The sequence below is a fragment of the Elgaria multicarinata genome, chromosome 4 (assembly GCF_023053635.1).
Source record: "Elgaria multicarinata webbii isolate HBS135686 ecotype San Diego chromosome 4, rElgMul1.1.pri, whole genome shotgun sequence".
In the NCBI taxonomy this organism is placed as follows: domain Eukaryota; kingdom Metazoa; phylum Chordata; class Lepidosauria; order Squamata; family Anguidae; genus Elgaria; species Elgaria multicarinata.
In genome coordinates, this window is record NC_086174.1 from 40,961,594 (window position 1) to 40,988,598 (window position 27,005).

At 43.8% G+C, this 27,005-nt stretch overlaps 1 protein-coding gene across 2 annotated transcripts in view; it reads left to right on the forward strand.

Annotated features, from left to right (window-relative positions):
* Positions 1-26,730, forward strand: part of GALNT14 (polypeptide N-acetylgalactosaminyltransferase 14) — a 322,644-nt gene extending 295,914 nt beyond the window's left edge. The window contains exons 9-15 of one of the 2 annotated variants that reach the window (XM_063124153.1): positions 405-508; positions 3,983-4,109; positions 8,997-9,089; positions 12,048-12,131; positions 13,348-13,492; positions 23,007-23,126; positions 24,820-26,730. In XM_063124153.1, coding sequence (XP_062980223.1) covers positions 405-508; positions 3,983-4,109; positions 8,997-9,089; positions 12,048-12,131; positions 13,348-13,492; positions 23,007-23,126; positions 24,820-24,978 — 832 coding nt within the window. In that variant the 3' untranslated portion in view covers positions 24,979-26,730. The remainder of the gene's footprint in view (positions 1-404; positions 509-3,982; positions 4,110-8,996; positions 9,090-12,047; positions 12,132-13,347; positions 13,493-23,006; positions 23,127-24,819) is intronic. The other variant, XM_063124154.1, reaches the window with a different exon arrangement.
* Positions 26,731-27,005: the final 275 nt, after the last annotated feature.

Below are 27,005 nucleotides of genomic sequence, written 5' to 3' on the forward strand. Positions count from 1 at the left end.
GGCTGAGAAAAGGAAGCACTTCTTCGCACAGCGCATAGCTAAACTATAGAATTCACTTCTGCAAGACGTAGTGATGACCACCACTTTGGGTGGCTTTAAAGGGAGATTGGACAAATTCATGGAGGAGAAGGCTATCAATGGCTACTAGTCCTGATGGCTACATCCAGTATCAAAGGCAGTAAGCCTATGTACACCAGAAGATGGGGAACATGGGTGGGAAGGTGCTGTTATTCTTGTGTCCTGCTTGTGGGTTTCCCGTGGACAGCTGATTGGCTGCTGTGTGAACCCTTGGTCTGATCCAGCATGGCTTTTCTTTTGTTGTTATGTTAAGTGACATATATCTAATACATTTGCAAAGCTGTTCAAGTGAGATTTTGTCGTTTGTTTCTTTCCAAACCATGCAGGACTCCTATCATTGCAGGGGGCCTTTTTGTAATTGACAAGGCCTGGTTCAACCATCTTGGAAAATATGATGCAGCGATGGACATCTGGGGTGGAGAGAACTTTGGTGAGTCACTGTCACTCTACAAAGATGAGCAAACTTGCGTTTGAAGATTTCAGATGAGAGAGTCCTCATTCTCTTGGGATTTCTAGACACCCATCACCCACTTATTATTTGCCAGAAATCTAAGCAAGCAAGAACTCTTTCAGTACCTTTATTAAAGGGCCATCGATATTCTGAAGTCTTCTGTCTTTTCCATGCAGTGCCAACCTTTCCTTCATAACATGTAGACAAATATTATATTGTTTTTTGATGCCATCGGTGACTTCACACTACCTAAAGGGACAAAAGGGGCAGGCAGGCAGTGTCTTGGCAAAAAAGACAATTTGAGGGAAGAAAATGTGGTGTGCACACAGATCTGCCACAACATCAGCCACTGGAGGCCTTTTAAGAGAAAGAAATGGGCCATATCAGAGTTAATTCTGGAGGTCTGGTAGGGATTTCCTACGGGACTTCTCTAATTAGTGCAGCATATTTTACGGATGTGTCACCAAACACACAGAGAGAATTGGCTCTTCTTCTGGGGGATGATTTTATGGTGGCCATGGGAGAGAGTGTTACAGGGGTGGAGTTTGAACATCTGTTGTGCTTTCTCCATGCGTTACGCTTCAACAGGCTATTTTCTGTTTGTTTTTAACCACTTGTTATCTTCCGGGAGCACTTAAACATCTCAGTCAGTAAAGTGGTGTTGGAAGCAATAAATCTAGGCAACAGCATGATTGAGTAGGTGACTCTGTGCATGCCTGGTCTTCCAACAGAGAAATACGGCCACCCACCCATCTGCTCCTTCATTGCATCACATTTTACAGCTCCTGTATGGGCCAACTTTGGAAGGACTTTTGCCAAGATGATTCTGGGTCAATTGAAAGTATCTTTGGAACAGTTCCCTTTGTTCACCAAGGCAAAAAAAGAAGAAGAATCCCATCAAAAGCTCTCCTGACACCTGAACCAAGAGAGGACATGCACCACCACATTGTGACCCCCCCCAAACCCCTTTCCCTTTACCATGCCATGCTGCCCCCAACTACCCCTTTCCACTGCCCCACACATCCCTTGCCTTGTACTGCATTGCACACTCTTCCCTTTGCACTACATCACGCCCCACCCCTTCACCTATCACATCCCACTCTACAGGCAATTTCCTGGGACACCCTGCCATAATGCTGGACTCTGAGGAAGGACTCACTCAGAGCCAGGCATTTCAGCCTGGGCAGCTTTCTGAAGAGCTGTGCCGGTCCTTTCCTCAGCTGATGCAGCTCTCCAGAGGGAAGCTGTTCCAAAGAGCCCTGCTGGACACTCACTCGCTGTGGCAAATGACACAGTGGAGCTCTCCAGAGCACCCACTGGAGGCATCAACAGCAGGCCCTCCTGACAGGGGATGGAAGAAGTGCAATCTACAACTCCTCCCAGTCCACCACCTGAGGTGGGAGCTTCACTCTGCGTCATGGGAGGGCCAGTCCTGAACTGGAACAAGAGGAGAATAGCTTACAATCAAGCATCCTCCCATTATCACACAGGTCCTTTGTTGATCACTGCTGACCTTGATGTGTCCTGGATAATACAAACATAAGCAGGCATGATGACAAATGCAAGAGGAAGACCTGGGCTTGTAGGCAGGTTACTCTGCCTCTGCTCTCTGGGCGGCTCTTGGACTGCCTCAAGGGAGGTGACAGGAGTGATGTTATCGCTTTTTTGTTCATGCCTGAAAGGTTCGAACAAACTGGGCTGTTTCCTTTCTGTTCTTCTTCTTCTTATTATTATTATTATTTTGTGGCTACAACAATGCTACAGATCAGAAAAAGCCAACTGCAGCTCTGAAAGAGGAGGGGAGGCACTGGGATGTCAGTGAGACGGATCTTAAGCTGGCTTTAATACTCCAACACCTCTAGGGAATGTGGCTAGCAAGGAAAAATAATCCTGTGTCTTAGCAGATGCAGCAGCTCTGTCAGTGATCCATAGAAACAGATGCTCCTGCTTTGCAGTAATCCCATCCATTGCCTGACACTGTTGTTTTTCCTCCCTTGAAGCCTTTTATCGCAGTGCCTGTGTGCATATTTTCTGTCTTGGTATGTAAGGCTTGCCCTTTCAAATGGCTGGGCCCTGCTCCTTCTCACTGAATAGACCTTGGCCCTGAGGTCTCCTCTCACCTTGAGACCACAGAGATGCAGTTAAGTAGACCAAGATGCATACATGTTGGAAGTATAACACTGAATTGCCAGGGGGTGGCTGTAGACTGGCTGAGAAGAAAGAAGAGCCTAAGCCTGAGGCACTGGGCAGGATCTAGGGGTATATGGAGAACAGGCATGGGATACAAGAGAAAGTAATGAGACAACACTGAATGATTAGGTGGCCATGTGTCCTACATCAGAAGGGTTGTGTAGTCCAAGGATGGTTTAAAGTTAAAGCACCATAAGAAGGGAAAGTTGCCCACCTGAACTTAGCACCTGGGCTAGGGTGGCCATGCATTCTACTTTACACAGGACAGTCCTCTGTTTGAAGCCATCCTCTGTTTGAAGGGCCGTCCGCTGCCAGCCTCTTCTTCCTACTCTCTGGGGTAGGTTGGTGGACATCCACCCTGCTCATGCAGGCTGCTGGTGCTGTGACAGAATTGGCTGGAAGGGACCACAGCAAACACTCAATGCCCGTTGAAGCTGGGTACCTGCTACTCTTCTTATTGCCCTATGATGCATCTGTCTCCCTTTCTGCCACTGATTATGCCGTAGCAGCCACCACTGACTCGCCCAGAGGAGGAAGAAGAGGCTGGCTGCATGAGTGCTGCCACAGCTACCAGGTAAGCCGGCCAGCCAGAGTGGCCAGAAGAGGGGGAGGCTGGCAGCTGCAATAGCAGTGGTTCTGGAGGGCCTTCCAGAAGGCTCAGCATCAGGGGCCATTATGGTCAGATGGTACTGATGATAGCGGGAAGCGGGAATATTTTGACTAAGACTGGCGATATCACAAATCTGGCGATATCATCTTTAGCATATAGATGTGGGCTACACAGTTCAGGCATGTGCATTACGTGAAAATCATAGTGCCAGTTTTAGTCAAAACATTCCAGCTTCCCTGCTATCATCATCATCATCATCATCATCATCATCATCATCATCATCATCATTTTACCCTTTCTACTGAACTCAAGATTAATTGTAAAGGGCCGTGTTTCAGCATTCTGCACTGCACAAATAATTGCAACTGTAAGGAACAGTAAGATGCTCCCTGAGATGCAAGCCATGCCCTATACAAAGAGACCTGCGTACAGGCCTGCTCTTTGCTGTTTTGAGGAGGTTGCAAGGAGATTTCCAAAGGGCAGATGACAAATTTAGGGTAAGGAGCTTTGAAAAGCACTGAAGAGAGCCCAGAACACCTTCATCCGGTAATGAGTTGGCCAGATCTGTTGGGTAAAAGTGTAAAATGAGAGGCGAAGCCAGAATCTCTTCTGCTACAGGACTTCAGCAAGCTGAAGCTACACTTTTCTTCCAGAAATCTCATTCCGAGTGTGGATGTGTGGCGGAAGCTTGGAAATCATCCCCTGCAGTCGGGTCGGTCATGTCTTCCGGAAGAAGCACCCATACGTCTTCCCAGAGGGAAACGCCAACACCTATATCAAGTAGGCATTACTTTCTTTTTCACTAGGGATGGGTGGAAATGCAGTGTCAGTTCATTGCTGGTAAGAATTTACCCCCAATTCACAACTTTCTCCATATTTGGGATAAAAAGAACTTGAGATTTTTTTAAAAAAATTATTTTAAAATGAATCTGGGAGAAACTGAAACCAAAAGATTCATGCATCCAGGCCCAGGGCATTGGGTGCTTTGCTCTTAAATGCCTGGCTTTGACTCCCTGTGTATTAACCATCATGGTGTTGAATTAGGATTGCCGCCTCTCTTTTTTCTGACGGGGCTCCTCATCTCGAATAGCTGTTTGGCTGGCAGGTACTTTGTGGTCCTTCTCCATGCCGGGAACATCTGTACAACTTGAATTTGGCTGGTGCAGATGGATGAGAATTTTGTTTCAGTTTGTGTTTGGTAAGAATTTACCCAAATTTGCAAAGTTCTTCATACCTAGGGGGAGAAAGAACTCAACATTTGAGGAATCTGTATGGGGAAGAAAGTGAAACAGACTTATCCATCCTTATAATTCACACACTGCTGAAGGAAAGCCAAATACATTCTCTCAAAGCCCACATGCTCAATATCTACTGCTTGATATCCTTCATTGCCCCCGAAACACAACCATCGAGGGTTAACGGGTGGATTTTTTTCACCATCTTTTAATGTAAGAATAGCATAGTAAGGAGAATGAAGAATTGGTTCTGAATGACAGATTTAGAAGAATGGGTAAGGAAGTGAGGTCAGTGCTACCTCCTGAATAAGCACAAATTGCCATTGCCCAGCAAACATCAGTAATGCAACTAAGGTGTTCCTGTGCATACAGAAGCTGCACTGCACAGCTCGTGGGCATCTTTAAAAATGAAGTAACAATAATAGTGCAAGGTACAACTAAAACTGCACAGTTTGGTGCTATGAAAAATTAAGTAAGCATGATCAGCCAGTCAGGACCACAACAGGAAAAGAAAGAACACATGGGTTACACTTTACAATGAGGTGTTTGTTAAATGTCTGTGTGTTTTGTACTGCCATGGATTTTCATTGACGGGCACTTGTATTGTCCATTTATGACTGCTCTTACTTATGCAGTCCAAGTCTGGTGACAGCACAGGGCCTGCTCAGGCCAATTGCATGATCCTGGCATTGCTTACCAGGCCTGGTCTTGTGCCAAATGTTTTCAGGTATGCACCCTTTGATGTAAAACAAACCATGGTGCAGTGCAACTGTGATCAAAGTATGTATGTGCAAAAGTACCCACTACTACCGCTCCTACCATAATTAGGTCAAAAGCTTCAGTTTAGCCACAGTGTTATTTAGTTAGTTGTTGTGCAGAAGTCACTTAAGGAAACATTCTTCCCACCATGTCTTATGAATTCTGGTGTCATCATTCAAATGTGGATGGCTCTTTAAAGAGAATACAAAACTCCTATTCCAGGGTCTTACAGGTATTCCAGTAAAAAGTGTGCACTTGTGAACTGATTCATTAATTTCTAGAAAAGAAGCAAATATGTGGACCCACAGCCACTGCCTCCATTGAAATGAATGGGATAGTCCTTATGAGACTTCATTGGAGCTCCATTACTGGCAGTGGAGCTCCAGCTGTGCATCAGAGATGTAAAACAAAATCATCTTAGGCCTCATCTTGAGTATTACGTCCAGTTCTGGGCACCACACTTCAAGAAGGGCAACCAGGATGATCAGGGGTCTGGAAACAAAGCCCAAGGAAGAGAGACTGAAACAACTGGGCATGTTGAGCCTGGAGAAGAGGAGATTGAGGGGAAACATGATAGCAGTCTTCAAATACTTGAAAGCTTGTCACACAGAGGAGGGCCAGGATCTCTTCTTGATCATCCCAGAATGCAGGACACAGAATAATGGGCTCAATTTACAGGAAGCCTGATTCTGTCACCATCAGGAAAAACTTCCTGACTGTTAGAGCAGTACAACAATGGAATCAGTTACCTAGGGAGGTTGTGGGCTCTCCCACACTAGAGGCATTCAAGAGGCAGCTGGACAACCATCTGTCAGGGATGCTTTAGGGTGGATTCCTGCATTGAGCAGGGGGTTGGACTTGATGGCTTTATAGACCCCTTCCAACTCTACTATGATTCTATGAAATACTTGACTGAGCATATCATAGGCTACAATAATTAGTAATACTGTTGATCAGTTGCACATTTCAGGAATTAAAGTCTTCATATGGACAGTTAATCAAGTGTGAGGCCTCATAGCAGATGAAAGAAGCGGCAGAAGGGGAAAGGAAATGCAGTCTTCCTGAACAGAGGTTGTGCGAACCTTAAATTAATAAGATTTATTCATCTGGAGGAACAGAAGGGGTGGGAGAAAGAGAAGCAAAGACTGAATAAAGAAGAGATTTCACTGAAGATGTATGAACACAAACCGTTGGGATTCTATGCACTTCTTCACAGATGCACGCCAGCTGCTAGACACAAATGCAAGCATGCCATAGTGGGCTGTTCTTGTGAGGAACAATAGTTGTGCTTCTGAGTGCAAAGATCGTACATCACCTACTGCCCGTAGCTCAAGGGACGGGCGCAGTGGATTCCGGGGAGTAGCCCAGATAATACTGAGGCATTCTTGGGAATGGAGAAAACTGACAAACAGGTACAGACCCAAATATAGGGATGGATCCAGATTCATGCTGGATCAATTGCACTTGTGGAAGTGAAATTTCCCAGCCCCTCCTTCCCATGGTAGCCTCTCCAGCCCCCTGAAGATAGCACACAGAAAGTCAGGAGATGCTGCTGAATGGGATGAGCTGTGGTGGGGGAGGGGGATCCCCCCAAATTGGGTGGAAGGACCTTCCACTTCCTCTCGCAGAAGATCCCTTCCTCTTGCAGAAGGGAAATCCTAGATCTGTGCATTTTTCAAGTTCACATTTTGTGACTGTAGATGCAAGTTTGGGAATTTGCAAACATTTTCATAGAAAATGCACTCCTGTTCACATTTGGGATTGCGAACAGGGCATTTTGGGTGATTTGCGAACTGAACTGAAATCCTCGTACATCCTTAAGTCATTCGCCTTTATGATGTGTACCAAGAAAATAAGCCCTTTTTTGCAATGTTTAAAGGCTGTCAGAGGAGGAGTTAATTCTGTATGTAGCAGAATCCACCACCTTCTGAGGTCTGTCCTTTCCTCCATGAGCCTGCCTGATCCCTTCATTCTTCATCTCAGGCCATCCCCCAGGTTTTCCCTGCTGTCTAATATTAGAAGGCTGGTGACCAGAGAGGGGACCTTGGTTGTGGCACCTCGGATGTCAAATGCTGTCTACAGAAAAAATAATTTGGCACCAATTTTGATGCTTTGTGGTGCTAGATAAAGGTCTCCCCCCCCACACACACACACATGTACACCCTCTGGGTGTTCTGGTATGTTTTATGGCTGTTTTAATGTCATTTGGTTGGTTGGTTTTGGCCTTTTATTGAGTCAATCCATTGGTCAGCTGAGCCCAGTATTATCTATACTGACAAGGCCACAGGCAAAAGCTCTTTTTCGCCCTTAGGATCATGTGTTCTCCTTCTACAACTACGGGCCCAGTTCTGTTCCAGGAACCCGCTCTATGAGCACATTTCTTGCAGTTGATTGTAATGCTAGAAATGGCTTCACTAAACAAACTGAGATTTCTGAAGGATACATGATCCCTTTGGTGGAATGAATTATGAGGGCCCTTCCATACATTGTTGGGCAGTGACCCTGGTTTTGGGACCACGTCTACACTTGAGAGGAGCCCTCTTCAGGCATTCAAAATCCATGGTGCTAGCTCTGTGCATCCCCCACTTCTGTCACTTCTTTTGCCACCCTAGAATCATAGAATAGCAGAGTTGGAAGGGGCCTACAAGGCCATCGAGTCCAACCCCCTGTTCAATGCGGGAATCCATCCTAAAGCATCCCTGACAGATGGTTGTCCAGCTGCCTCTTGAAGGCCTCTAGTGTGGGAGAGCCCACAACCTCCCTAGGTAACTGATTCCATTGTCGTACTGCTCTAACAGTCAGGAAGTTTTTTCTGATGTCCAGCTGGAATCTGGCTTCCTTTAACTTGAGCCCGTTATTCCGTGTCCTGCATTCTGGGAGGATCGAGAAGAGATCCTGGCCCTCCTCTGCGTGACAACCTTTTAAGTATTTGAAGAGTGCTATCATGTCTCCCCTCAATCTTTTCTTCTTCAGGCTAAACATGCCCAGTTCTGTCAGTCTCTCTTCATAGGGCTTTGTTTCCAGACCCCTGATCATCCTGGTTGCCCTCCTTTGAACACGCTCCAGCTTGTCTACGTCCTTCTTGAATTGTGGAGCCCAGAACTGGACGCAAAGTATTGCGTCCAGTTCTGGGCTCCACAATTCAAGAAGGACGCAGAAAAGCTGGAGCATGTTCAGAGGAGGGCAACCAGGATTATCAGGGGTCTGGAAACAAAGACATGTGAAAGCTGTCTTCGTGAAGAGGAGAGCCTACTCTATCTGTGGGGGCTGTCCTCACAATCGGAAACGCTGGTAGATGTGTGCCAGATTGCATGGAGAGCTCCCATGGATAATCTTAGATGTACATCTAAAAAACATAATGAGGGAAGCAGCCCTTCTGAAAATGAATGCAGGTTCTTTTTCTTGCTTCCCTGAAATAAGATGTCTTCAGCTCCTTATGAGAAAAAACAAACACCAACACCACCACCACCAACAACACTGTTCATCTGTTCAAGTATCTTTTCTCCTGGTTTTCATCACCTAGATGTCTCAAGAAAAGGGTGGGGGTGGAATACAGAAGAAGGATTCTCCCCCTCCCCCTTATCCCTACAGGCTTTTATTGGAGGCATCAAATTAAAGCTCTTTCATGCATGCTCCTTCGGTTTCTCCTTTATTTTTTAATGTCTCTCCTTAGAAACACCAAGCGCACAGCTGAAGTGTGGATGGATGAATATAAGCAGTACTATTACGCTGCCCGGCCTGCGGCTCAAGGGAGGCCATATGGAGAGTAAGTGTCCCCCTCTGGCGGTGAAGGAAAACACAAAGAGAGACGCTCACTGGTTTGAAACAGTGGAACCTCATTACGGTTTTATAGGAGCATTGTCCAGCTGTTGGGATGCCTGCGTTTTGTTTCTGTGGGAACAGTTAATTAGATGTTAATAGTAAACAGATGCTGCAAGTATATGGATATAAAGTCCTTGTTGCTTGGTATATAAAAAAAGATGAGCTTATATAAAACCATGTCCGCTTATCTCACTAGAAAGAATAGTTTGCTCCTAGATGAAAACAAAAGAGCTAATACCCTCATCTTATCTCTGGCTGGTAATCGTCCTGAGTCAAATCCAAGGTTGTTTCTTCCTTTAATAGTTGTCCTATCGGGCCAGGAAGAGTAGAATATACTGTCCTTACTAATGAGCTAGCAGTGTGAATAAACCGTGCCCCAGGGCAAAGAAACAAATGAGGGATACAAACCCAGTACTCACAATCCTCATTTCCATATTTGCGCCAGGACAGCACAGAGTTATGTCATAACCTTGCCTTTGAAAGTGTGAGGTAATATATTCAACTTTCACCTATCTCCTTTCTTTCTTTGCTTTGTTATTTGCCTCTTTCCGTGGTACAGTGTGGGATTGTTTTTATAACTGTGTAAACTCCGCATGCAATGCAAAAGTGCAGACGAGTGATATGCTTTGTCCCTCCGGCCACTTTGAGTCCCCTTAGTTTTGGGGACGTTTGTTTTATGTTAAATGAGATTCTTATACCACCTATAATAATGCGTTATAAAGTTTTATTTCATCGGTCCAGCTGTGCACACATTGCATTGATAAAGCAATTAGCAGTAGTACCAATCATCTTATTTGGAGGAAGTTGGGAGTCAGGAGAAGAAAATCCAGCCCATTGCTTTCCTTCCTAATAGTTCTTACTGATTTTCTTTATGCTGTCCTAGTTGCTGAATTGGGTTAAGAGCTATGCCTGCAGTGTTTATTATGTGTGCCCAGTTCCTCATCTGGGTTGGCTTTACGGATGTCCGTTTCTGGGAAATCCCGTTCTTTTTCAGCCCAACAGAGTTCTTCAGCATGTACAACTTGCTTTGCCCTTGCGAGCAGAGCACAGGCTGTCCCCCAAAGTCCAGGAACATTTTTGCACATATTGTGGGGTGGGCGGTTCTGCAATTTGGCCAAATTTCTGAGCAGTTTACACAAATAGTTGCTGAATTTACATAAAATAGGCAAAATTGGTTATAACTTGCGTCATTTGTGCAAATTTGGCTGTAATTTGCACATATTGTTCAAAAAATTATGCAAATCACAGAACCTTCCCCTTGCCCCAAGATGCGCAAAATTCCTGAAACTTCAACTCCCAAATGGATTTCTCCAACATCCTTAGTTGACATACATCATAGAGGTGCAGAATCTACTTCTCTTCTTACATGTTCCCAAGCTGGATTGGGATTCGTGTGTGTGTGTGTGTGTGTGTGTGTGTGTGTGTGTCCATCCAGTGTGGTCACAGCTCTAGCATTAATGACATTGCGCAAGCATAGACCAGACCAATGCCACTAGCATTTGCTAGACAAAGGGGAAAAGTGGTGATTTCTTGCTGATATTTGGCACCACAGTTTGCCCCTTTGCATAGCAAGTATGAATAATGTTGCACTAGTGTTGGTTTGCACAGAGCACTGTAGCAGCATTGGATACTGCCCATACATTTCATGTAAACAAAGATGACTTCTCTTGAGTCTGTACCTTTTAAAATGCAGCCATAGAAAAGTGGATTTGTGGCATCCTCCCCATTCTCAGAGTCAGAAAATGAGTTGCAAAACAAGTACCATAAAGATACCATATGGAGCTCTATTGGAAGTAAGAACCATAACAGTCATGTTAATAACTATGTGATTGCAACTAACACTTCTAGATTTTACATTTTAAAATAGCCGTTACAAGAGGGGAATCACAACTGGGACCATGGTGCATCAGTGGTGGGACGGTTGGCCCTTTTTTCTCCACCAGAATCCTGATGAAAATCCCACCCCACCCCATCCCAAAGCTGCTGCTTGTCCCAAGACAGAATCTTCCATTGGCACCAGTGGGAGCTTGTCTTCGGTGCCAAATATCTTTGAATGGGATTTTCATCAAGCAGAGTATGGAGAGTAAAAGGGTTTATCCTCCTCTCTCCATGGTCTCGATCCTGACCATGGTGTCTATTTACATAGTAGATATATTCATTGCAGTCACATAATGAATAGCATTTCTAGTTTGGACCTTTGTTGTCCGGTTATTTGTTAGTCCTAGGGATGGACGGACTCACCCACGTCTGCCTCACACACCACTCACCGGAAACCTGCCAGACACCTGCCCTGCTCACTGCATTTGGTGAGCCACTGGGCGATCCATAAACAAGCAGTGTGTGGCTACCCAATCCCTTGCCAAGCTGCCATTTCACATAAAAATGGTGGCCCGTTCTTTTAGTAAAGGCCCATTTGCACAAATGGCATCTGTAAAGCAGGCATATATGCAAGACTACAGACGTAAATGGTATTTACATAAAAGAAAAAGCCGCTATTTTACGCAAAATGGCAACTAGGTGGACCAGCAGAGACTGCCATGTTTGCCCAACTTGGTGCTCACCACATTGGGCATGCACAGCAGTCCACGGACCACAGTCCAGGAGGCCAAGCGAGGTGGAGTCTCCAAGTTCCACCCCTCTCTCGGACTCTCACAACGTCCCTAGTTAGTCTTTGACACAGAAAGAGTAAAAAGTGGTGGCAGAAGGGAGGACATTCCTAATTACCAGAACAATCTAGTCTTTATGAGTCAGGCCCATTTCAAGTTGCAATAGGATGCACAGTCATAATTATATTATGAGACTAAAGTGCCTCAAATACATTTGCCAGTTGGGCGGTGGAATGCAAATCTAATAAATATTACTTAATTAATAAATTAATTTTGCAACTATTTCCTTTTCGCAGCATCCAGAGCAGAGTGGAACTGAGGAAGTCTTTGAAATGCCACACTTTCAAGTGGTATCTGGAAAATGTCTATCCAGAACTTAGGTAGTACCAGTTTTTCAGTATGTTTCCTATGTACGGACAGGGGGGAAATTCATTCAATGCACATTATAAACCATTTGGCAAACCAAAACTTAGTTATTCTTCAAAATTTGCACTTCTCCACATGTCTCAAAAAATGTAGCTAAAATGTGTACATTAGAGGAAATAAAATACAATATATTGGGGAAATTGCTTGCACAAATGGGTACATTATGTAAAAATACATCTATTAGGAGAAATGCTTATGAATGTTCATGTACACTTTAAAAATTGTCAAAGTTAAAGACAATCATATTTAAGATTTGAAAAGATGATAAACTGAAATTAACAGATTTGTCCATCCTTAATTATATGCTATGCAAGCAGAACTTCACAAACTTCCCTTTTTTCTTTATCAGGATCAGTTTAAAGCTGCAATCTTATGCACACTTTCCTGGGATTAAGCTCTATTGACTACAGTGGGACATGCATAGGATTGCTCTGCCTAAGATCTTTTCTTTTTTCTTTCCAGAAAGATAAATCACCAAGAGGTGATGCCCTCTCTAAATCCTTACATGCTAACATAACTCTTGCAAAAGCTTAATTACATGTCACCACATTCTGAGAGATTGTTATTTCTAGCATAATTACATGCTTATCCTGCCCTTCTTCCAAGAGGCTCAGGGCATGTATGTGCCATTATATATTTATCCTCACAACAGCCCAGCAGGGTAGGTCAGGAAGACAGATAGTAAGTATTACAAGATCAGCTAGATAACTTCATGACTAAATAGGAAATTGAACCCAGTTCCCTCTAGAGCCTCATGTGGTGCAGAGTGGTAAGCAGCAGTTACTGCAGCTGAAACTCTCCCCACGGCCTGAGTTCAATCCCAGCGGAAGCTGGTTCTCAAGCAGCCGGCTCAGATCGACTCAGCCTTCCATCCTTCCGAGGTCGGTAAAATGAGTACCCATCTAGCTGGGGGAAAGGTAACTGCGACTGGGGAAGGCAATGGCAAACCACCCCGCTACAAAGTCTGCCAAGAAAACGTCAGCGAAAGCAGGCGTCCCTCTAGGAGTCAGCAATGACTCAAGTGCTTGCACGAGAGGTTCCTTTCCTTTCTTTCCCTCTAGAGTAAGTCCAACACTCTGTCCATTATATCACATTGGCTCTGGTACTTGCAGTGTACAACTACTTCTGCCAAGTAAAATGATAACCCTTATCCTGTATCTCTCTTCTTAGAATTCCTGAAGAATCACTCTACCAGACAGGGATGATACGGCAGAGACAGAGATGCCTGGAGACCCAGAAATCTGAAGGACAGGAGTTCCCAGTTGTGATCTTAAACCCCTGCATCACCAGCAAAGGTGCGGCAGCAGTAGCACAGGTAACGTCTCTAGGACCTAACAGGCAGGAACAAACACAAAGAGTATTCTTAATAATTTCTTTAGAATTTAAAAGCATGTAGTGCCCTTATCCTAACAATAATGCTGTAGGTTAAGCCCATTTTACAGATGACAAACTGCAAAACTAAGGCAAAGAGAGTGATTGGCCCTGAATCATTGAATTGTTCAGTTAAATGCCTTTATGTCCAAAGACATGCAAGATAAAATTAGCATCAGAACATCCAAACAATGACAATAATATACAATATCAAACTGGTAGAACAAAAGAGACACCTGCAAAATGAGGACAAAAATAAATTAGAAAATTGTCTAGATTTTTTTAAGCTTTAAGAGCACACTTAATATGAAGCAGTAAGTTGACCCAACAGGTTTCCTTTTGAATGTGGTATAAAGTAGCTGTGCTCCTATAGAGAAAATCATGCCCTGAGAAACATTAGATTTCACTTCTGCAAAAGAAACTACCAAAGGCAAGGAAAATATCAGAGAACTGGGAGATTCATATGCAAAGAGGAGATAATGCATGTCTCTCATGTCCAAGGCCAGCACATTATCTGCTGGACAAGTTTACTGCTAATTGCTATTTTAAAACAACGAAGAGTCTTGTGGCACCCTAAAGACTAGCTAATTTATTTTGGCATAAGCTTTCGTGAATTATATAGTCCACTTCATGAGCTGTAGGACTATACTGGACAATAATCTATGGCACCTTATGACAGCATATATGTGTTAGACCCACTTTAGTCAAAATGCTAAGCCACTGTAGTTAAGCATTTTGAGATAAACATTATGGCTTAGCATGTTGTGCGAACCATGACTTAGCATGTTATGTCAACCATTCCTATTAATGGAGGCTACATAGCCATGGTTTAAACAAGCTCACTAACTATTTGCTGCAAAAGGGTTAGCAGCCTAACTGTGGCTTAGCGTGTTGTCTGAACAGGCCCTTAGTCTTTAAAGTGCCACAATACCTGTGGTTTTGCTGCAATAGCCTAACATGGCTTCTCTCCCTGCCCCCAGAAATTCTGTTTAAAAGTGATCCTCAGTGATTGACTGCTGGGGTGTATCAGGTTTTGTCTTCTAAAGGAAGTGTTGAGCTATTTAATAAGGTATTTTTATGATTTGTGGGAACAGTTAAGTTCTTTTCATATTGTCCACTCTCTGAACAAGCATTTTAAGATTACCACGATCGCCCTAATCACATTAATGGTTTTGCTACACTACCAAAATTGGTGCTATATGGACATGCTCTCCATCTTAAAATTGGGTTGCAAATATATTTCCCAATAGCCAACTATCACCAGTCTTATTGCTAGAGCCTCAGACAATCTACATTAGGGGTAGGCAGGGGTAGGAAGAAGATTCCGACAATCAGTCCCTCACCTGCATTGTGAAACGGTGGATTCCCAGGGGTATTGTACTTGCTTTTTTATGTTTGAGGTGGAAGACCTCAAATTTATGTTTGAGGTGGAAGACTCTGTATAGCACCATGTACATTGATGGCGCAATATAAATAATAATAATAATAATAATAATAATAATAATAATAATAATAGTCACCATGAGCTGATTTTCCATTCAGTACTCATGTGATTGAACAGTGGTGTGAAAGGATCCCCCACACGGTATGCCTACAAGCTGTCAATCCCCCAATAATATTTCGTCCATAGTACTTTTAATGGACTCTACTACCTGGAGATCCTTTTATGGGGGCTACATTTATCTTTGTGTGACCTGGCAAAAGTTGCCACCTCAGAACTGGAACCAGTGCCAATATACGTTAACCTGTTGCCTGTTCAAAATACTGATCCAAACAGCAAATTTGCAATGCTTGCTTTGGGAACCTATAATCATGGGATGTTCCCAGCATCCCTGGTACCAAAGTTGCAAGGGACCACCCTTTCCACTTAGACATGTCCTATATATTGTGCGAATATAAAGTTCACACTTAGCTGAGCTGAGTTCATCCTGGCCCCCATCAGTACTCAACTGGCACGCAATCCTTCTGCAAGGATTGGAGATGAAGAAAATGAGAAGGGATAATTTCCTCTCATCTTGCAGACCTATTTACTCTTTTCTCTAGCTCAAAAAAAAATGTACTGAATTGCAATGATATATTTAAGTTCACACTCTGCATTCATTCAATATTAAATTGCCTATTAAAGTAGAAGGAGCTTAATGAGGCTGACCTCATTTCCACACACACCCTCTTCAATCACTAAAGGGAAAAATATGCAGTGTCAATCAGAGAGTATTCTCTGAACTAGATTAACAATTATGTGCCACTTTAACCACACACAAAAAAAGCGGGGGAAAGGTGTGCTCTCCCCTCTACAAGCAGAAATTATCATTTTACAGCAACAATACTGAAATTTTCTTCCCTTCAACATTCACAAATATTCCAGGGCCTCAACTATTATCGAAGTATAATTTATTTCATTTCTAGATTACACCATCTCTCAGGGTCGAATGATTCTTTTATGTATCCATGAGTGTGAAGGACACTACTTCTTTTTCCTGTATTTTACTTGTGAAAAATGGGCCTGTGGGTGAGTCCCAGTGAAGCTGAGTTACTAGTGTGGCCTTGATTGCCGCCCAGAAACAACCAAGCACAAATTAGTTCCATTTGCTTCACTTTTTTTTCCTATTTGCTTTGTTTTTGTCTGGAAATAACTAGATATTTTGTGCTAGTAAATATATGTTTTTAAAATACAAATGGACAGATTAATAAAATCAGGGAGCTTCGGCTATTGGGTGGTATAAAAATGCAATAAATAAATAAATAAATAAATAAAAAACAGGAGATTATTGCATATTAAATTCCTTCCTTCCACTGCCATCAATACCCATCACTTAACACCAGCCCTTTATAAGGGATGTACAATGTTTCTAAAAGGTGCCCTGGCTATAACTTTGTTGAATCTCCAAAGGAAGAAAGTTCCACAATTAAAAAGAAGCCACTGTGAATATCTCTGTATATGCCCTCATTCTAACTTCTGTGTTGATGGTATTACTGAATTTGACCTTTGCAGCTATTTGATGAGTGCTAAGTTATAAAGGTACAATCCTATGCATGTTTAGACAGAAAAAAAGTTCTACAACTCCCAGCATTCCCCAGCCAGCATGGATGGCCATGGAATGTTGGGAGTTGTAAGACTTTTTTCTGTGTAAACATGCATAGGATTGCACCCTAAGCACCCCGAGGGCATGATCTAAATTTAATTGAAAAATAAACATACAAATTGGTATTTAGTGTCACACTGCTTCTGAATCTGGAAGTTCTATATAGACATCACGACAAATATTCTCAGGTCGAATTCGACTCCTTGGATTTGTCAACTCCCCCTTTAAACCACGTCTTTAAGCCACATCTTGTGGCAGAAAATTCAGTCTAATAGGCCCCATTCAGAAGACACCTTAAACTATGGCTTTAACCATGGTGACTAAGGCAAAAAGCCTTATTCAGTGTGGTTAAAGCCATGGTTTAAGGTGTCTTCTGAACAGAGCCCAGCTTTCTGGCTTAACGACCATGGTTAAAGCCGTGGTTTAAGGTGTCTTCTGAATGGGGCTTTAGTGATGTACTATGTGAAGAAGTCCCTTCCCACTCCCTGCCGCCAAAAGTCCACTCCAGTCAATTTCATTGGCTATCCTTGAATTCAAGTATTACAAGAGGGAGCAGGGGAAAAACTTCTTCCATGCCATGCATAATTTCATTAGCCTCTATCATGCTCCACCTTAGGCACATTTTTTTTCCTAAATAAAAAACCACCTGGCGAGTGGTCCACGAATCCCCACCACCCTCCTTCCGCTCCTGGGACTGAGGGGGCTGCTTCTGCGAGGCTGCTTCAAGTCAGAAGCTTGGTTTCCTTCCGTCTTGTTTATGTCTCATTTGCTAAAGGAACTGATTGATTTAGCACTTCGCGAGAGAAATGCATCTGAGGGTAAATAATTGATCGTAATTTTGCCCTGGTTTTGTCTAATGAAGATGTCACCATTTGGCTGGTGCATTGGCTTTCTGTTAGAGCCGAGCATCAGTTGATATTAAACTTTGCAGTAACCTTCTTGGAATAGATTTCTGACTCTGGGATTCATTTAATAAACCCATTAATCATTAGCAGTTCCAAGAAACCTGACAAGCTTTAGAAAAGAAATCAGAAGCCTCTTAGGCCTGGATACACTTGAGCACATCTTCAACAGCAGCAGCAAAGAAGCAGCAGTCGAATGGCTCTGTGCTCAGAGAGAAGCTGTCACTCTCCTGTAAGAAAAGAGAAACAGACACCAGGATGGCAAGCCCTGGTTTTAGCCTGTTGTTTTTTCCTGCTAGGTCTCACTGTCTGCGGCTCAAAATATCTTGTCACTGGGTGAATCACCAGCACCCTAGCTAGTTGATGCATTATTTTTGTCCTGATCTTGTGAAAAATTTAGCCAGATGCTCGATCTGTCAGCTTCCCGCCCCCCCACCCCCCCAGAGGATTCTCAAACTTTGTCATAGTTAGCATCTCCACTAAAGTGAGAAAACAATTGTTTCCACCTCCCTGGTTGTAGCTAAGGCAAACATGGATGATTTATCATCAAACCCAGGGCCAAATGGGCACATGAAAATGGACATTCAAGGCCTTGTGAGAGCTCCCACAGAGTGCTTTGAAGCACCCAGGAATGATTCACCCAGGATGGTGCCCCCAAATAGATTATTATTTAACTCTCCGTGCATCGTGCTTTTGCATTACTGACTGGGAGGGGCTGGCGCTCTGTCCACAAACTTGGTCAAGGCATGCAACTGGATTAGTCCAGCTGTATGCTGGCAGCGAGAAGCCTGTGCTTCACTCAGGGAGACCTACCTCCCACCTTGAGAACTACTGCTTTACAGGGTCATAGATCTAATTTCATGGGTGACACTATACTAAGTCCAAGGAGGCTTTGATTTCTTAACTTGGAAGGTTTGTGAATAGTAAATTAGCAGCATTTGTTTTGGGATGTGGAGTCCAACACATCCATTTAAGCCATGGGGGTGCAGAATGGACCATTCCTGGAAGAGAGATGTAGTGGTGATGGCCACTTTTCCAGCAGCAGTCTCCTTAATGGGCTCCACATCGCCTGTGAAGATCCACCTGCTTTGGGCACATAATTTCTCCCTCATTCTAAAGTCCAGTCCCTGGCTTGCTTGTGTGTGTGTGTCAGTCATAGTCATTGCAGAGAATGGCCCATGGGCAGGGTCGTTCCAGTATGCCAGCACAGTTGCCTTCCCCCAAACCTGTTGTTCAGAGGAACAGTGTTTCCATGGGGATGATGGTGTGCAGGAAGGGTTACTCCTGTGTGCCATCCTCCCCAAGATAATAGTGTTACCTCCAGCCTGCCAAACAGTGAGCTTGAGAGAATGCAATTTCCATGGGAATTTGGCAGAGGCAGCCACATTGGCAGGAGCAGGGGGGAGAGTGGTGGCTGGTGCACTCACACGGAGCGCACTGAATGGCTCCAAGGGTTCCAGGCAGCCCACAGGCTCCCCACATGTGTTCAATGGACCTTTGGCTATTGGGCGATATAAAAAGGCAATAAATAAATCAATAATAAATGGTGACCGAGAAATGAAACTCAGGGTGGGGCTGTGCTGATGAGAGGGGAGGGGATGGTTATGCAGATCCAGGTATTTAGGGGGGCCCATAAGTTAAAAAAAAATGAAGCAACGGGGCACAGCTGGATTGAGCCTGCTCCACTCTTCAGTCATGGACACCACCTGAGTGTATCTCTTCACCTCCCATCTAAATGAATGGCTGCCCTAGAAAGCAAAGTGCTGTTCTTGGAAACGCAGCTATAATAGGATAAACCTGTCCCTCACCACTGGCACTGTGTGACTCAGCCTCCACAACTCTGCGGATTGTGGCTGCAGGTGTATTTAATGTGTCCCTGCATAGAGAAGGGCCTTTTGCTCGTACAATATTTATCATTTTAACCTTCCCTATTCCAATGCATATGGACTAGCCTCAGCCCCTTTTCCCTTTCAGTTCTTTGCTCAAAACGTGCATCCAGTCCCTAACAAAATCTCCTTGCGGGAGCATCTTCCGTGGGGTTCGGATTCTTCTTCCCTCGTTTCTTAAGGCAACCTTTCGTACATTCGGTGGAACAAATCGCGTTGCGAAGCAGCAGAGGCTCTCGCACCTTGTCAGAAGACGAGCCGGTTGAAATTCTGTGTTGAAGTGTTGAAATTCTGTCTGTAGTGTGAAAGGCCAGAGAAAAAATACGGTGGGGGTGGGGTGGGGGGTTGCGCTCCTAATGGTGACTCACTTCATATGCTAACTGTTTTCCATAGAAAACCCAGCTACATTATCGCTGTCGGAGGCCAGGGACTGTTTTTCAAGCCTTTAACATCATCCAAGGTGACACCTGTCACTGCTCCTCAGCATCATAATGAATTCAAGAAATAAATTTAAAGTATCATCTTTGGCTGACTTCCGTACGGCTGGCGAGGCGCCCCTCCCCTCCCCTGCCATTGACTCAGATGGAAACCAGATGGCGGCCCCAGATAAAAATATGGAAATGTACAGAAAGTGGGATGTCATTTGCTAAGGGAATGGGGAAAAGTGGCTTCCTCCGACATGCCCTTGTTTCACCCTTGCTCTGCTACCTTCCAGTGTTGTCTTGACAGATATGAGTTGTAAACCTATCTATTGCCACTATTCGTTCAGGATTCGAGAACCTAAAAACTAAGCCCTGTCACATTTCTTAAGGCCAATTTGCGCCACCAATTGGGGGTGGGGGAGTTTAAAAACCTGTGCTTTTGGGTGAGGACGAGATATTTGCCTGAACTGAGGAAGCCATTTTTCCCCCAAGCGTTTGACCTGGCACCACGGCATTGCCTTGCTCTCTTTGAAAGTTACGGGGGATTTCCTCTCCCTGCTACTCCCACCACCTACAGGGAAACTGCTCCTCCACGGGGCAATCCCACTCTTTCCCACAGCTACCAATTCTGTTAGAGTACTTAAAACTTCCTAGTAGTTGGTATGAAAGGCTTGGACCTGAGCTAGACAACAACACTAGAGACAAGTTGAACAGATAAACAATTTATTTCAGGGAGGATTTATACATAAGGGATTGCTAATATTTTCTTTGGGGTTCTCAAGAGACTGCTTTGTGACAATTCTTTTGGACTTGTTGCTGTTACAAGCCTCTAAGGATTTATTTTACTGCAGACCAAATTCCCTAAACATCCCAGCCAAACATCCTTAGAACCAGGTCTAGATTCTGGGTACAGGCTTCCTCTGACTCCCAAGCTCTTCCAGTTGTATTTCTTGTTGCTTGGATGGTTTAGCTGGGTTTTTACTGCCTGCTTATATAATCTTCCTCTGGCAAGATCTTAGGGTAGTGTCTCCGCACCAGCTCCCTACTCCTGATCTTTGCTAGCTTTTCAGTAGGATGTTATTTTTTTTCACCAGAATAAAAACTCTTTTCCTTTTTTTACAGGAAGTTTTTTTTTAACCCAGTATCCAACTTTTTCATTCTCAAATCATGAAATTCTAGTATCATACCCCTCACAATTGAGAATCAGTTGGACTGCAATTTCTGCAGCCTGCATCAGGGTTTCTGGTGTCCCGTCTTTCACCTTGACCTTTATTTCCGTGGGGATCTGAAAATATAGCTGATCGATCCAGACTGATTAATTCAACTACTCGCCCCCCCCAAAGTATCCACCTCAGACTCCTTATGCCATTTCCACAACAGACCCTTCAGTTTAACAGCAAACTCCACCACAAACCTACGTTCCTTCAGGCAGATCTGTTTAAAATCTTTTCCTGAAGAATCCAGGTCCTAATTAGTACCTTTATAAATCTTTTCCTTAAATTCAATATAAGACCCATTACCACCACCAGGCATGCTGATAAAAAAACTCAGCCAATCCCCCCTGCCCTGGTTAAACTAGGAAGATATGTCATAAAGTTCACTTCCTGAATTTCTTTACAGAAGTATTTACAGTTTACTGGGTGTGTAGAGCACATGGTTCAAATGACAGCTTTGCATCATAGAATCATAGAATAGTAGAGTTGGAAGGGGCCTAGAAGGCCATCAAGTCCAACCTCCTGCTCAATGCACACTTAATCTAGGCAGAGATAAAAATCCAGTCTGGATTGAAAATATGCCCCCCCCCCCAGCACTTGTCTGAATTGGCTGTTTATCTTTGTTTATGGGTCTTTATCTCTGGTTATTTTTAATCCTCTGGTTATATTTTAATCCTTTCCTTCTTCCAAGGAATGCAAGGTTTTCCACCTCATTTTATCCTCACAATATGCCTGTGAGGTTGGTTAGTCTGAGAGATAGTAACTAGGGCAATATTATCTAATGAGCTCCATGTCTGAATGGGGATATAAACAGGGCTCCAGGTCCAACACTCTAACCACTACTCCACACTCACTCTCAAAAATGGACAGGGACACTCAATGGGCTGCTGAAAATGGGTTATCAGCTGCATTAATGAATTCGCTTGCTATCCCTTTTCCAGCCAACCATGCAAGATGCCCAATTTAATTTAATTGCTGTAGTGACAGAGAGCTGTAGCTCTATGAGCAGTTTACAACAATTCATAAGACAATAAAAAACAGCATTAAAAATACAGCATAAAATTCAGCATAAATATTTTAGTATCCAAAATTTAAAACAATTTAGACAGCTAAAAATATTATTATTAATATGACTTGAATAAATGTCCCATCATACGTTATCAAATGCCTGGGAGTAGAGGGCAGTCTTAGAATCGTAGAATAGTAGAGTTGGAAGGGGCCTAGAAGGCCATCGAGTCCAACCCCCCGCTCAATGCAGGAATTCACCTTAAAGTATACCTGGTAGATGGTTGTCCAGCTGCCTCTTGAATGCCTCTAGTATGGGAGAGTCCACAACCTCCCTAGGTAACTGGTTCCATTGTCGTACTACTCTAACAGTCAGGAGGTTTTTCCTGATGTCCAGCCAGAATCTGGCTTCCTGTAACTTGAGCCCATTATTCCGTGACCTGCACTTTGGGATAATCAAGAAGATACCTGGTGCCGAATGAATGACAATGTTGGCACCTGGTGAGCCTCTGTGGGGAGCTCATTCCATAGTCAGGAGCCACCACTGAGAAGGCCCTCTTCCTAGTTGCCAACTTCCAAGCCTCTCTTTAGTATACTTGATTCTAGTGTATGCGTATCTTCAGGTTGGGAGAGGCATTCAATCAGGTATTGTGGTCCTGAAGTGTGAAGATTCAGTGTTTTTTTTAAAAAATGAAGATATGTATGTGGTGCCTTTCTGTCAAAGCATGCAGGCAGTGGAGGGAAGTAGGGTGCAAGTAGGCTGAAAGAAGGATGTGCTATGCCTGCTTCGATGTAATTCAAGCAGAGCTGCTAACAGTAGACTAAGGGAGATGAACACTTAGTGAGAAAAGAAGTAAGGGAAGGGAATTAATGGAATTAAATGGAATTAAAGAAATGTATGGAGAAACGATATTGACTTAATTTGTTTTACTCTCCTTTCTTTCAGGAATGGACGTACACATACAACCAGCAAGTCCGCTTCCAGCAGCTGTGCTTGTCCATACATACCCTTTTCCCAGGGTCCCAGGTGGTGCTCTTACCTTGCAAAGAAGGGGATGGCAAGCAGGTGAGGCCATACTTCCTTGAAAACAATTGGAAAGAGTGAAAGCACGCTCACTTCCAGCTTACTTGTAGCAGCAGCGATATGAAATTTCCTGAAGTTAAGCAGGACAGGGTCTGCCTGGGAGACTAACTGGAAACCCTAAGTATATCGACTTCAGAGAAGTGGAATGACAATAATAATTGGTAGGGAATTCTCTGTGGCTATTTTTCTAAAGAACATAAGAGAGCACTGCTGGATCAGTCTAGCATCCTGATCACACAGTGGCCAACCAGCTGTTGACCCACAAGCAGGACACCGTGCAATAGAACCCTCTCACCCATGTTACCCAGCAAAATGGTGTATATAGGCTTACTGCCTCTAATACTGGAGGTAGCACATAACGAGGAGGAGGAGGAGGAGGAGGAGGAGGAGGAGGAGGAGGATTTATTACATTTCTATACTGCCCCATAGCCTAAGCTCTCTGCGCAGTTTACAAACCATTGATAGCCTTCTCCTCCAGGAATTTATGCAACCCCCTTTTAAAGCCATCCAAATTAGTTGCCATCACCACCAATTTTTCCAACAAGTTTTATTTTTATTTATTTATTTGTTGCATTTATATAACGCCCCATAGCTGAAGCTCTCTGGGCGGTTTACAAAAGTTAAAAACAGTAAACATTAAAAACGAAAATTCAAAGTTTAAAAACATAAGTAGCATAAAAACAACAGTATTCTTATAAAAACAGCTACTCTGGAGTCTGTTAAAAACAAACAAACTCAGCATATATTGCTAAATGCTGTTAAATGCCATTAAATGCTTGATGATAAGGCCAATCAAAAAGACAAGACAGTCCTTTTTAAGATTCTCAGAGGCCCATGTGAGTATTGAGCACGCATGATCTTCCATGAATTTAATAAGAACTTCAGGTCTTCAGTCTTCCACAATTACAGTAAACTACTTTCTCAATAAATGGCGGCAGTCTATATGCATGTGAAGTGAGTGTTATGCCCAGTGAACCTTTGCCCTGAAGTTTCTCATGTGACCTTTATGCTATCCAAGTTGGAGGCCATCTTAGTGTAATTTTATTGATACCTTCTTCTTTGTGATCATGGGAGAGCAGTAAATTCATCCCATCAGTCTGCTGTAAGTCAAATATGTTACTAGTGTTATCACCAATATCACATAGCAATTTGGGCATGGTGGCCTATAGGTGTGAGCACTTGCCCCTTGATTCCTGACAGCTGTGTCCTTCAATTCCTTATGTATGGCTGCCTTCCATTCACTCAGCTATAAACATGCTGTTGGCACATTAGGACTGAGGAAACCAAAATAAGATGGATGTAGCACTGGCCATACAATTGCTTCACTTGCTATAAGAACACGAGAAGAGCCTGGCTGAATCAAACTGAAGGCCTGGCTAGTCCAGGATTCTATTCACAAAGTGGCCAACCAGCTGCCTGTGTGAAGCGCACAAGTAGGACATGAGTGCAATAGCACCCTGACAACCAGCCCTCCCCCACCTGGTACCTGCCTGATACGTTGGAATAAAACTCCCATCATCTCCAACTAGAATGACCAAATACATTACTAGTGTATCAAGGACACTGGATTTGGGGGAAGCTGCTATAGACCATTGCACTGTCTTCTTCACTACTCTAGCACAGTGGGGCAAGGCATGTTGAATTTAATCCTTTTCCATTTCTTCTTCTTCCAAAGCGATGGAACAAAGTTGGTTCCCACATTGAGCACATGGCCACACGTTACTGCCTGGACACAGAAATGGTGGGGGACACCAATGAGAACATGAGAGAAGTTGTCATTAACCCTTGCGAGAGCACAGCAATGAGCCAGCGGTGGGAGATGGTGATGTCCTGACCACGTCTGTTGATACCCGCGAGCAAACTCAACCAGAAGGACCTTTGTCATGTCAGGAACCACCAAGGCTCTTGTCCAAGCTTGGGGGTGGGGTGGGGCTTGCCTTACAGTGGGGCAGAAGCCAAAGAATAAGGACATACAGCTGTGCCTAGGTTGAAGAAAGCACACAAGTGCTGGCTCTATGAGCCACAGCAGTAAGCATACCAGGTGGGGCCATGTTTCCATGCAGTTTAGGAACATCACAAAATTTAATCTGGAAATATATGTCAATAACCCTTATCTGTTAGTTGAAGCAGAAGATGCTCTTCTTGGTTTTGAGAAGGGAAATTCTCAAACTGGTAAATGCAATATTTATTGTCTTCATTGCTGAGGTGGCAGTAAAGCTTTGGAAAACTTGGGAGAGCAGCTTCTAGTGGGGAAGGGTGGGGGAAGGGATAAACTGGGTGTTACAGGAGCACAGAAATGGTCGCGTTGGAAAGGAATGAGCAGAGAAGGCCAAGCAATCTTGCACTTTGGATTGATGTAACTGAGCACATCTCTGGAAGAGTGCTAGAATAAGCGACATTGCACATTAGAATTTGTATGTGATCCATGCACTTGTTGTGAACTAGATACTGTTTATGTGGGGTGAGAAGAAAATGAGTGTGTGAGTGAAAGAGAGAGAGAGAGAGAATGTGTTGCTTATCTGGGAGCTGGTATTCAAAATTAGTAACATGCATAGAGGAGAGGGAAATGTTTACTCCATTCTCTCTGCTGCACAAGGCTTCCTCCAGGGTTGGGAAGGGGATCCTGGCCTAGAAAGTTTAGAAACCATCAATGTCCTCCATAACTGGCAATTGATGGAGGGAGACCGGGTGTGCTCTCACTTTGCACAGGGTACCACACCCAGCACATAACTGGCCCTCCATCCATCCATCCATCTTCACACTCTCCCAGAGTTGACATGCAGAGGGCTCTGGGAACACTTCACACAGGGCAGAGGCGGGGAGAAGAGAAACTCACCTTGCTTCTGATCTTTCCACTGGTGTCCTGTGTAAGAAGTAAGAATGGCAAGTCTTTGCAAATGATGACCCCCTTTGATAGCCTTGGAGCTTTGGCAAATGGCCCAGCATTGGCTGTGCTACTTTTCTGTTGAATTCCCCATCCTACAACTACCCTACTAGGCCTGAACGCTTTGGATGACTATGGCTAATTTTCAAAGACTTGAAGAGGGCACGATAGTACTAGCATTGCCTGTAGGTACAAGATGGCTTCCCCTCAAACCCTGCATTCCCGCTGTGGTCTCTGGTCTTTTCTTGAAGAACAAATCCTTGGCAAATGTGTTGATCTAGAGACCATAAGGGAACTACCTGGGCAGAAGAATGGATCTGATTATGTGAGAAACATATATTGGAATGCAGAAATGCAAAATAATCCTGACACCTGCAGAAATAGTATTCACAGACCACTTATGAATTTGGATTCTGCTTATCACTGTAGGCAAAGCTAGCTTTGTCATACCACCTTCTAGTCTGAACAATGCTACCCAGCCTATGTGTGTGGTGAGAGACTGAGTCATGACTCTATATGAGAGGGCTGATTAACACTGTTCTCAGGGGGTTCTTGGATGAGCTTAAAACCACCTGCTGATCATCTGTAACTGTAATGTGTCTCTCACTGTTTAAAATACTTGGAATAGGGGAAATTTTCACATAATCATAAAAAATGATATTTTGCTATTTGAAGGCCACTGTCTTGTGTTTTCTGTGTTGCACTGAGAAATGGTTGAAGAAAGTGCAGCTATTAAAGCAGTTTTTGCAGCCTCACTCAAAATGGGCAAGTGTCTCACCTTGCAAACTTACCTGGCTGTGCTGTTCTAGAAGTCTGTTAGAACTTCTCAACATGAGTGATTTATTGCATGCCCATGATCGACCACTTACAGAAATTTGCCAGACTTTTACATGACGTCATCAACCTCCAGGATGTCTCCCACATTTTCTCCCAGTAATATCACTTTTTTTAAAAATGGAGATAATGCATTGTTTAAA